Source organism: Pseudopipra pipra, chromosome 8 (genome assembly GCF_036250125.1).
Source record: "Pseudopipra pipra isolate bDixPip1 chromosome 8, bDixPip1.hap1, whole genome shotgun sequence".
Taxonomy (NCBI): domain Eukaryota; kingdom Metazoa; phylum Chordata; class Aves; order Passeriformes; family Pipridae; genus Pseudopipra; species Pseudopipra pipra.
The window spans coordinates 21589248-21602083 of NC_087556.1; the positions used below are offsets into that span (position 1 = coordinate 21589248).

The 12836-nt window shown below is 38.0% G+C and overlaps 1 protein-coding gene and 1 long non-coding RNA gene across 6 annotated transcripts in view; one reads left to right on the top strand and one right to left on the bottom strand.

The window, feature by feature from the left end:
- The window catches only part of LOC135418086 (uncharacterized), a 44323-nt gene that overhangs the window by 13462 nt on the left and 18025 nt on the right, over nt 1-12836 (top strand). The gene's annotated exons all lie outside the window — the stretch shown is intronic.
- Nucleotides 1-12836, bottom strand: part of BLNK (B cell linker) — a 98631-nt gene that overhangs the window by 11887 nt on the left and 73908 nt on the right. For all 5 annotated transcript variants that reach the window (XM_064662977.1, XM_064662976.1, XM_064662975.1 and 2 more), the window contains 13 exons: nt 11866-11915; nt 10943-10983; nt 9906-10062; nt 8522-8691; nt 7945-8026; nt 7137-7217; nt 5678-5703; nt 5108-5139; nt 4693-4788; nt 3890-3932; nt 993-1020; nt 624-696; nt 25-55 (listed from right to left, as the gene is read on the bottom strand). In XM_064662977.1, the coding sequence (XP_064519047.1) occupies nt 25-55; nt 624-696; nt 993-1020; nt 3890-3932; nt 4693-4788; nt 5108-5139; nt 5678-5703; nt 7137-7217; nt 7945-8026; nt 8522-8691; nt 9906-10062; nt 10943-10983; nt 11866-11915 (910 nt within the window). The remainder of the gene's footprint in view (nt 1-24; nt 56-623; nt 697-992; nt 1021-3889; nt 3933-4692; nt 4789-5107; nt 5140-5677; nt 5704-7136; nt 7218-7944; nt 8027-8521; nt 8692-9905; nt 10063-10942; nt 10984-11865; nt 11916-12836) is intronic.

Genomic DNA, 12836 nt, shown 5'->3' on the forward strand with positions numbered 1-12836 from the left:
TTATGCAATTACAAGTCAACTTACTGGTGAATTTACCACATTAGAAGTTTTCTTGCTGAAGATTGGAGGAAAAAGAAAACAAAAAAAGAGTATGGTTACTTGGCAGATACATGAATTCATTTAGCAATTAAGGATCAGTTTCATTGTTTCTCAAGGTGTTTCTATCTAAGATGGGATGCACTGGATAGCTGTAGGACTTAGAAACAAAAAAGAATAAGAAAAGAATTAGGGTGTCAGATGTAATGTGGGTATTTGGGAAAGGTATATATGCAAGGAACCTACAGTCTGTCCAGTACATAAGATGACAACTTGGGTGGGGCAGAAGAACTTTAATGACAAACACAACTAGGCTTGCATATGCTAGTGCTGCAGTATGAGATTAAATTAAGCAAGCCAGCATCTGCCATAAGTGGCAGGCAGTGAAGGGCTACGCCACACAAACAGTGTTCCTCTGGAAATAACAAAATATTAGCTTGCCTTTCTCTAGTTAGGATATCTGTCTCAAACAGCAATAAAAATTATTCCTGAATTCCAATTGCCATAGGCAAAGATAGGAGTTAGCTCCTAATATACCTATTAAAGCACTCCCCATCAAAGAAGTAGTTTTATTATTTTTTACTCACAGGCCCCTTGGTAATGGAGATGGAGTTGCTCCAGGCAGAAATCTGGATTCTTGTGTGTTATTGAATCTCTGACCTAGAAATGCAAGCAACATATTAAGTATGCAATATTAGCTGTATCTGAACAGTGGATTTTCCCCACTACCATTTTAGCGTTAATGTAATAAAAGTAAAAAATATCCATTGGTTTAATTTTTATCTTAACATATTTTCACTCTGATTATACTAGAAAACAGTTCAGTAACACTTCTTGCTTGTTGCTCACCATTACAGATAAAATTTACACTGACACACTACACTGCATTCTATATTAAGGTCATAAGGCATATCAATCCCTCTCATATTGCCATGTTTTCAATATGGAATACTTACTCTCATCATTATTGTTTGCTTCGTGGTTCTGTAATGGAAAAATAGGTTAGATTTGATATGAAGGAATTAAAAACGGAATTACTGTGTACAGTTTTGGGTCCTTCACTACAAGAAGGACATTGAGGTGCTGGAACATGTCCAGAGAAGGGCAACAAAACTGGTGAAGGATCTGGAACACAAGTCTTACAAAGAGTGGCTGAGGGAGCTGGGGTTGTTTAGCTTGGAGAAAAGGAGGCTTGGGGGAACCTTATCACTATCTACAACTACCTGAAAGGAGGTTGTAGCCAGGTGGGAGTCGGCCTGCTCTCCCAGGTAACAAACAACAGGACAAGGGGAAATGGCCTCAAGTTGCACCAGGGGAGGTTTAGATTAGATACTAGAATAAATTTCTTCACTGAAAGGGTGGTCAGGCATTGGAACAAGCTGCCCAGGGAAGTGGTGGAGTTACCATCCCTGGAAGTGTTCAAAAGGTGCGTGGATGTGGCACTTGGGGATATTGTTTAGTGGTGAACACAGTGGGGCTGGGTTAATAGTTGGACTCAATCTTAGAGGTCTTTTCCAACCTTAATGATTCTTTAATGAGAAGTGCATAAATAATATGGCTTTGGCATCTGTAGTGATTTTTAAAGCAATGTTTGTACAGAATGCATATAGGATCCATAATATTTTTAATCAGCTTTTAGGATGCAATTTGAAAAATTTAAAGCAAACATCAAAGTTCAAACTTTCTAATAATCTTGAGATTGCCTGTAGTGTTGAGAAAATTGGGCCTGAATGTTGCAGTGAGACCTTTTGGTTCATGTTTAATTTCTGAGCTGGAAGACAGAAATTTTGCAGCAGATTTGAATATACTAAAAACACATCTTCCACTAAATGAAGGAAACTGAGTAAACTGTCTTTACACCATGCTAGAATTGAAGCAATCCAACTAATTTTCTGGCTTCTTCTGGAGATGCTTACTTTTGGCCCTCATTTCTTGTCTTGTAGGGAATCAGACTCCCATATGATAAGTACCTTTCAAAGAGGCACCAGGTATTAATTTGTCCATCTTCATCTTCCCAGTTAATGACTTTTCAATAATGTTGGTCAAAAATGCATCCATTCTCTGGATGGAGAGGTGTAATCCATCATCCAACAGTTGGGGAAGTGAAACATGGAGAAATTATTTTCCCAGTCAGCCAGGGCCTTTGAGAGGAACAAGGGTTACAGTTCTGAGCACGTGATCAGTGCTGGTTGGTGTTGACAGTGGATTGAATGGGAGCAGTTAACAGATGTTTCAGTTATTGTTTGCTTTGTCAGTGTGCATAGTCAGGGATGGAAAAGCACAACACAGCATTTGACAAACATCATACTCATTACCATGTTTTTTGTTTAAATATGTAAGGGCTGACCACTTACACAACAAGCAAAGACCCTAAAATTTGGACTACACTGACTAACTCTTTCCTAGGCTGACTCTTGTGACAAACTGGCTAACTGCAATGACCCAGGAGCTGAATACATCCATGGTACAGATGAGTGTTTGGGAGCTTCATCCTTGGAGCTGTAACTAACTCAGTATGTGGCTCCAGCAAAAGGATAGTCTCCTTTTACTTTCTGCAAAGCTGGGATGATATCCATCTCAGAGCTAAGCTCTGACAGTACATTAATGGAGAGGTTTCAGCTGCAATATGGCACTTGAGTCTGTTGTGAAGCAGGAGTAGTATTCTTAGTGCTACTCAGATAGTGGAATTTGTGTCCAACACTGTCCCTTCAGAAGCATTTTTTCCCCCTGATCTTCTGTTGGTAAGAAAAGCTGAGAAACTGTTTCATAGAAGAGAAATCGTGACCTTGGCAACACTTGGGAATTGTTCAGCATCCCATGGGATATAGATCTAAATGGGAAGAACTTTGTGATGGGGTAGAAGGGAAACCAAAATGCTGATAATGTTGTATGTACAAAAATACTTGGTATATATAGTAATTGAAAATAAGACTCATATACCACCTGCATAATGTTACTATAACATCTAATCCTGTGATATGACCCCAAATTCCTAATTTTGAGTGTCTAATTTCTCTATATAGCTATTGGTAGACTGATTATTTCTTAGGTACAACTCAGACCATTGGGCCAGGATGCAGTTTGATGCACATGGCTTTTGGCACAGCTACTGATGCAGTTACTGTCAACCTGTTTCTTGATAGCTGGCTCCTCATGCACACCCTTTTGTGCTGGAACAACTGTGAGTAGAGCTATGGTGCAAAACAATTTATGTAACTAATCTGGCTGAAAAAGAACCTTTTGTGCATTTGCTTTTGCTCATTTCTGCAGTTAGACAAGTTTCCAAGTAGTTTGCTTCAAAAAACCTTTGTTCCAGCACAGTGGAAGGGACAGACTGGGGACAAGAGTAGAGGGAGAAGAGAATTGACTGAAACACAGCCTTAGGAACCCAAAGCTTGTAATTAGCCCTTCATGGACTGTATTTTCTAGTGATACTGGTTACTCAGACTACCCAGTCTGACATTTTAGAATGTTTCCATTTTCAGAAAGCATTAATCACTCATCATCTGAGAGAAATGAAGCTCAAGGAAGGTACTTCAGACTGGGCAAAATTGCCCTTTACTACTTAATGTTCCTGGTGTTCAGCTGCTATTTTGTAAGACAAGAAATTATTTTTGTGGACTGAAAAATATATCCCTGAAAACATTTAAACTTTTTCTTGGATCAATACAGATGTCCAATGCTCTTTTGTCCAAAAGATTAATAGCAACAATTACAATATTAGATGAATATGACATTGAGTCAGCTCTTTCTGTTACTTAATCCAGATAATAAAAAGCATCCATCTATTTATGTATAAAACACAGCCCAAGTTTAACACACATTCTTTTATAGTAGTCCATTGATTACTCACTGGATTTGGATGAAGACGACTTCTGGGAAGAGGCAAAATATTTCTGAAAAATATAAAAAATATTTCTGAAAAATATAAAAAATATTTCTGAAAAATATAAAAAATATTTCTGAAAAATATAAAAATATTTCTGAAAAATATAAAAAATATTTCTGAAAAATATACAAAGTAAATGGAGTAGGATTTATTTGTGTAATTTCTTGGCTCAGATATGCTTTTCAAGATCTAGAGATAAGGAGGTCTCCTGTAAATAGTTTTAATTCCAGCTATGCACTGCTGCAGTGGCTGTGGTGATGCTGTGCTCTTGGTGTGGAACTAATCTAGAATAGCTTCTGTCCTGGCCTATTTTGTAAAGCAATGTCCTAGAGATGAGACAGTGGTTATGAAGCAGCTTCCTACACTTCTAGGGACACAGGAGTGAAGTAGGCTGCATGCTCAAGTATACTTTTTCTCTTTTCCTCCAGAGGCTTGGAATACAAATTGTGGATTTACCGTGTCCAGTTTCTTTACAAGCAATCCTGTGCCCCTGCAAAAACATTGCATTTGCAGGGGTGCGGAGATGGCTAATAGAACTTTAAACTGGCTTTCAGAGATATTTTGTCCCTGCACTAAAGGGATATTCCAGAAAATACTATCCATTTGGCAAACTGGCTTGACTACAGAAGTTCACAAGAAAACTAGAGCTTTCAGTTCTCATCTTGTCCCAGTGAGGGTTTGTTTGTTGTCAGAAGGCTACACATTAGAGAGGAGAAAATCTTCTCTCTGCTAGTATTTCCTATTGATCTAAGCTGCTGTTGACTTACCTGCAAGTCTCCTGTTTAGGTGGCTCTCTGGTCATACTGTGCATGTGGGAGTGCTCTGTATTCTTAGCAGGCATAGACAGAAGTGGCTTAGTGAACCTAGTAATAAAACATGCATTAAGAAATGAAAATTATAGTTAACAATTGTGAATACAAAGAAAACCTCTCTTTCTCCTCCCCTACCCCCTCAAAATTCTAAAAAGTACCCTTAAGAGGTATTTCTTTTTAATGTGTTGTGCTTGGGTTATTGAAATTAACATAGAAATGGTTGATAATTTTTGTATAGATAATCTAAAGAGATATTTACTGCACATATATCTTCTAGAGAAAGAATTATCAAACATGTTGTATCTAGATAAGAAAATATATTTTCTGACAAGTTTTAAATAATGCACAAACATTCACAGCAACGGGTTACCTGGCTACCGGTGGTGGTGGTGATGGTTTTTCCTGTAAGAGAAAATGCACTGAATTTTTTGGTCACTTTTTGATTTCATGAAATACATTTGTATGATCCTATTTATGTTACCACATCAAGATATTATTTTTGCATTGTGGTATAGCTTTCTGTTAGAGCCTGGTCTGGTAATCTGCACTAGGATGGGAGAGGCAAGAACTCAACACCAGGAAATCTTCTTTGGCCATATTATGTCAGTACCAGCAAGTGGGAAGAAAATTACTGTGTCAGAGCTGTCATTGCTCCTCTGCTGCAGTTCTGCTTCTGAAAAGCATCCCGTTAGGCTGCTGCTTCCCAGACTGGATAACTATCACACAGGACTGGGAAATTTCTGCCCCTTCCCATTTACTCTGTTCTGCAGACCTTTAGAATCGGTCTGCCAGCTTTTCTGAGAAGGGAGTGTCAGAAAGTTTTAAGTGCAGACAGAGATTTGTTCCCATTTTTCCCCTTGAAAGACTGATAATCTTTTTTCGCAATCATATTTGTACCCTGCCTGAGGGCAATGCAAGTCATACTGTAGAAAGGCCTCACCTCTTCTTCAGGAACCTCGTAGACTTCTGTAGGACAGGAAGGGAAAAAAAAAGTGTTCTTTGGTTAGCAAAAACATACTGCATGTTACCAGAAAAACTAATCTGTTTTTTATCAGTTGTACTTCTGACTCTGGAAAAATAACTTGGAGAACCTGCTCAGAACTTGATTCCGCCTCCAAAACTCTGGAGTAACAAAATCCCCAGTCTTCTAGTGGAAACTTCAGGAAATGTCCCAGGAATTCTGATAAACAGTCACTGTATTAATGAAGTTTCCACCCACGCCACAACCTTTTTTTTTGTTTTGCTTTTCTTTCTTTTTCCCCCCAAAGCAAGGTGAATGTTTGTGTTGTACAAACACGGGACAGTTTGGAAAAAATGTGTTATCACACCTGTGCTAGCATTTAGCCTTTCCTTGACTCTCAGGGAGGAAGAGATAGGTGAATCATAAATACAAGCTGGTGCATTTGCGTGGCCACCATCCATTCTCTGACACACAGGTATGTTTTAATTCGTAGATGTTAAGAGCAAAACCCACAAGCATTCTTATGTATGTTCAGTTTCTTCAATGAAAATAGAACCCTACTTCAAAAAATTTCACGTCAGCCTTCCTCACTTTGTTGTGCTGAAGTGTTTGAGTTCCCACCAGGGGGAGATGTTTTATTTTTAGTAACGTCTGTCAGGAGCTGGTTGTTGCTCGACACTGATTTACAGAAAGGCTGAGATTGAAAAGGGCATTTTAAAATGTCTGGAAAGTAACTAACGAAATCTTAAATCATTCAGAAAGAATTTTAGTTTATGACTTGTAGTTTGCAACTTGAAAGCTAAACGTATTACTAATGAACATGCAAAGCTTTTTAAAGAACTGTCATAAGTCTGTAAAGGTTACATTCTAAGCAATTAATGGGATAATGAGGATACAAAACAACTCTGAGTTGGCACTGGAAGATTAAACAAGTATATCTGCATTTACAAAAGCAAATAGGATTCCTCTTATTTGCTTCTGCTTTTGTTTTTTTTTTCCAAATAAATTGCTCTTTATAGAACTTAAATGGGAACAAAGGACAAGCAAAACATCAGCCTATAAGGAACTTCTATATGGTTAAATCCTGATGTGGTCAAAGTATTAGGTCTTGATTCCTATAGTGAAATGGGATTACTAACATACCGAGCCCTATAATTGTTTTTGCTGTACTGATCTATTTGCATTCCTCCACTAAAGCAAAAGACTAAAAATGAATTAATTTGGGCAAAGAAGTTGCTCTACTTTTATTCATGCTTAAAATGGATTTACTATTCAAGCTAGACAAAGCAACTGCTACAACAGAGAAAAACTAAAGAGGAACATATTTAAGTTTTACTGATGTATGTCATAAGGTTTGTGTTGTGAATATATTAAGTGTAACTTAATATTCCTCAGTCTTAGATTATTTTCTTTTAACAGTGATACAAACTCCACATACCTTGCATATCAGAAGTAAGAGAAGGCTTTGGAGAAGTAGGGGGGCCTGGCTTTGTTGTCTTCATAAATCTGTTCCCAGGAGCTAAAAACATATTTTATTCATGTACATACATACTCGTGCATGTGTGTGTATATACATATATATTTACGTATGTGTACACATCTATTTATATATATACACATGTTAACAAACTAACAATGGAACAAATTAACAATAAGAATGAATATTAAGTAGGTCCAAGTGTGACCTTGAATAATCAATCGAGTCAGAAAGCAGCTCTTATTTTAAAAGGGAAACATTATTCAGTGTTCATGCCTGAGAGCAGAATTACTTAGTGTTCTCTGTTTGCTTTTCACCTTTGGGCTATAGTAATTTCACTCTCCAGCTAAATATACTACAAATAGTGAGATTAAAAACAAAATAAAAAAATACAATCAAAGTCTGTCTTTATCTGAAATATTTAAAAATGTTTGTTCTTCTCCTGAGGCACTTCAGTAAACAGAAAATTTTAATGCTGTAGCTCCCTTGGATGATTAGGATCACATGCCTGGTTGTACAAGGGCTGGACTTAGAAATAACTGAGAGAGGCAGAAATTAAACATGGCTTCCAATAAGGTTAAAAATAATAAAGTTAAAAATAATTTTCTTTGGCCTGGTCATGAGCCAAATGCCTTTTTACAGACTGTGTTTTCTCTAATAGCTGCATCTCCACTCTTTGAACCCTAGAAAGAGACATTATTTGATCAATTTTTTTCCACTGTTGTTCCTAAGAACACAATAATTATTAGCTTAAATGACTAAAACTCACATTTTGTAGGTAGTGACATGCTGCTTTCTGTGGGTTCAATGTAGTTATCGTCATCATTGTCCACTGGCACAATGTAATTATCCTGTGAGAAATGCAGGACAAAAATCTACCAGTTAAACCTCCATCATATCAACAAACTGTTGGGATTGAAGCAGTTTACAACAGTTGTCATTTCACAGTGACTGCTATTTCAGACATTTATCTTCCTATGTGGATGGAATTCCCAAAGGCTGAAAGCCCTTTACCAAATAATTCCAGTTCTAGACTGGTGGATGAAAGCCCTCCTCCCATCCCTTTGGTCCTGGAGTAGTCTTTGAGGTTACTGTCTCCCCACTGCCTGCAGCTTGTTACAGATGATCAGAAACTACTTTGTGGTCTAAAGAGCCTCCTTGATACTCAGAGTAGGCAGATATCCCCAGGGATCAGTATGGTACTCACAGGTCACTGTGATGTACAAAGTGATTTGTCCATAGAGGCTAAGAAAGGGACCAGGTCATGGCATTGCTCTGATCTGTCTTATTGGTCTGGAGTCATCAAACATTTAAACAGCCAAAACAAGTATATATGTAAACTTTACCTCATCATCACTACACTCCTTAGGCTTTGGTGGTACTTTTGGTTTTGCAGCAGGAGACGGCAGTGGCAGGGATGGCACACATGGTTTCTTTGGTCTGGACATGGCTGGACTGGGTGTACTTGGAAGAGGTTTGTTGATGGGAGGAAGCTGCTGGTGACTGGTGCGATTGTCTTTTAACGTGGAAAAACCCAACAATTTTAGGAAAAATTACACATTAGCCTCTGCACTGTCTTCTACTACCTGTGCAAACAAGTCTTTACTTGTGACTGCAGCTCAGGTCAAAAGGCAGACCTGAGCATAGCTGGTCCTGATGTTGAGACTTGTGTGTAAACTGGTCCTGCCACCTTCATTGCTCAAGGTGGCAACCCACTCCTCTGTAACAGGCTGCAGAGGTTGCTTAGGCACTGACTGTTCTATGAGCAGCTGTTTAACTCCTTAGGGAAACAAGGAGTTACACAGCTCACACACCTCATGGCTGGGTGGTCCTTTTGTTAGTATGTCCTGTGCTGGTATGAACTTTGGTGATAGGAAGTGAGAAAGAACGTATCTGACATATGAGAAAAACAACTGTTACACAGCACGAAGGGTGGGACTGGAACATAAATTATGCCAGGTTCTCTGGGGTGAACACATAAATGAAGTGCTGATAAACTTCTGTGAGTACATATGTGGTATTTTAGCACTGATAAATATTCTGCAACCAGTAACAGTCTTGTATCATACCAAAGTGAAAGCAGGCATCATGTCAACGTCTCTTTTCCACGTCTCAAATCTTCATCTACCTGAAGCTAACTTTCATTCACTTCAATGCAATCTTTCCATGGTTGAAAATAATGAAAACAGAAAGAAAAAAAATGCCTCTACACTGGACAGATGTAAATAAAATCTTGATCCTGTCCTGTTTTTCAGGATATTTATCATCCTCAGTACCAGTCTTCGAGGACAATATGAAATGAATATTTGGGCTACTTTGTCCTCTGTTTTTGGAATAATGATTGGAGAAACAGAGAAGACTAAGAAGGGACCTGTCTAGTCTTCTGTGCCCAATCTTTAATATGAATTCCTGCATCCTCATGTGTGGATTAATCTGGAGCCAAATTAGTGATCTCTCCCATAACTTTGCTTGCATTTTGTAGTTAGTAGATGTATATTAAAGTCTCTAGGACACATTATATTAAAATTCTAAACTTAACTACCATCAATACTAACTTATTTCATGCTGTAATAATAAAAACCCCTACCCCTGAATGCTGAAGACCTGACTATCAGAGTTGAAAGCAAACTCTTGAGGAAAGGACAGGTTAGTCTATTTGAGGCCACATCTCTTCTGGTACTGATCAATAAGCAATTATCAAGCTGACATAGCCAACTGTTCCATAACTACCTGCATATTCACCCCTAGAAATAGGAAAAGCAGAGGGAATCTTCTTTTTCTCCTTCTCACTTGGAGGTGGCTCATAGCTGTCATCAGGATTCTCTTCACTGGGGACCACATACATCTCAGAGTCAGAATGGTCATCTGGATTTTCATAATCACTGTCCTAGAAAGACAGAACTTCCCATTTTTCATCTCATAACATATTTATGGCTTCATAGCAATGTACAACACAAATATCCTTGCAGGAGTACAGTAGCTAAATTACAACAAGCTATCCTTGAAAGGACACATTACATTCCCTTTTAGTGCTTCCTCTTTAAACAGACGGGTGCTTCCACCTGCCTCCCCTTCTGCTCCTCCCAGGAACTTCCTGCTCCCTGTCTTCTTGTGATCTCCATGGAGTCCTTTCACCTCAAGAGCTGTCTTCAAATTATGGATCAACAGCTTGTTTCCCTTCCCAGGACAGTTCCTTTCTAGTTCCAGCTGGGACTCTTGCTGTGTCTTGTCACTTCCTCTCCCTTTCCTATTAAAATGGTAATCAAGATCTAACTCCAGAAGGAAATTGGTCACTTCAGGCTGACAGTTGCACCATCACTTTACATGACTGATGGCCATGGCTTGCTTCATTCTAGTGCTTTCTAAAATCTTAGCAGAAGTTTTTCATTTTTAAGAAGTGGCTTTCCTCTCCTTACCCTTCCTACCCTCCCTCCACCAAGTAAAAGATCTTACTGGTTTCTGAAATTATTGTTCAGTTTGAGAAGTCCCTCAAATTGATGCCATGTGCTTACTTATCCAAAAAGCTTAGTGTCCACGGCTCCCATTGACAGTGCTTCTGAAAGTACTTCTTAGTTGAGTGTAAAAAAATTGAGGTAGCTAAAAGTTAGTGGCTACTTGTGAATAAAGCTGATGTGACAAATAAGGTAATATTTCAGTAGTATTAAGTTCAACCACAACTAGATGATTCAAAACTAAACTTTTCTTATTATTTCTTGTGCTAACTTGCTGCTACAGTAACCTTCGACTGCCCCAAAATATGTACTTACAAAATCATCTGACCATTGTTCCTCTTCATTGTCTGCATGTTCTAAACCAAACATAAGATTATTTAAGGAGATGGAAGAGTGAACATAGATGTTTATCTTAGATTGTTTTTTCAATATATACTTATCATATTTAGTTTAAAAAGAGTGGAAATAATTTCCTAAACAGTTTGAAGCAACACATCTGTCTTGCTTGTTTTTGACAAATTGTTTCAGGGCTGTCGGGAAAGATTAGAAAATGCCAAACTGCACATGGTCCAAACAACAGAGCATGTACTTTACCCACAGTGTCCTGCTAATGCATCTCATTTTTAAGTAGGGGTGACAATTTCTAGATAACGAAACTATTGCTGACCTCTGGGCTCTGCACTTTCTTGGATAAAGCTCCAAGACAGCACACTAATTACAAATGTTGATGTTAAACATGGTACGCTTATCTGATAACTTCCAAACTCTATTCTCTTTGCTTCAGTTATTGTCTTAAAAAGATGGCTGTTAACATGAACTAGTCTGTGGGCAGTGCTGTATGATAAGCAAGTAGAGTTCTACCTCTAAGGTAATTCATGATGTCAGTATTACATTTGTAGTATTAAGATTCTGAATCTGTGATGATCCATTTTTTCTTTTTTTTCCCTACTTACTTTCACATCAGTTTCTCCCAGGGAGGGACTGGATGCAAATTCTCCTCCATTTTTTACAGCAGGCTGAGTACAGACAAAGACTGATTTTGAAAGAGTAGCTACTTGCTGTTTTTTGCTAGCCTTTCATTTCAGAGGCGTGAACTACCTTCAGAGTTGTTGTTAATGGTACTCTGTACTCTCATTAAAAACAAATTAGGAGGCAGTGTATAACTGAAATACTGTTAGGCATATAGATAACAAATTTACATAGACATGCAGTTTAAATTTACGTTAATACAGCCTTACCTGTAGCATAATCCCTTTGTGGTAGACTTGGTGGTGGCTTTTTTTTAAGGCTGTAAATGATAATTATTACATTTATGATCTCATAAGTGACATTCAGTAGAAGGGAGCTTTAGCCAGACACATAAAAAAGCTGATAACAAAAGATACCTGCAGCTGAGGAAATACAGATTACCATCACAGATGCTTAGCAAACAGATGTAGAAGAATGCTTTGAAAAGCTAGAAACAGATAAGATATTAAAATATAATCTGATATTTTAATTCTTTTTTTCACTTAGAACATAGGTTGAGAGAACAGCTTCCTTGCTCACCCCTATCCTCTTCATTTCCAATGCAGAAACAGATAATGTAGGGGATAGAGATAAATGCATGTCTATTGGAAGATGAAAATCTGTTCAGGTTCAAAGAGGTTTTGCTAAGAGTATGGCAGAAGAAAGTGGTGTAGCACTCTCCATTTGTATTTTTAGAACTATAATTTTGCATGTACTTTATTTGCTGATTAATGTTTGAATGTATACCAGGTCTCTCAGTGCCAGATTCTGTTTCTACTTATTATGGCTATACATATTCATATGTATATGCATGTGCATGTATATATATTTAGCAAGCAGAAGTACACATATATGTAATATATATGTATACACATATATACGTGGGTATTCATATATACCCCTCCTTGCTAACTTGCAGCTGTCCAAAGACACTGAATTACAGTCAGTTGAATTATTTTATTCTCTCTGCAACAAAAGAGAAGAATTTGGGCTTAAGGTCAAGATGGAACGGTGCCTGGGTGACACCAGAGGCCAGACTGATGCCTCTGAAGAGGAAAAAACCCAACCCTTTGCTTTTTGTAGCCATATAAAACATTAACACAGTTAATGGCTTTAAAAATGACTCTTCAAAGTAACTTTTGAGCATTGTCTGACAGCTCCCCTATAGCACTGATGAGACCCCACCATGGACCTGAAGCTT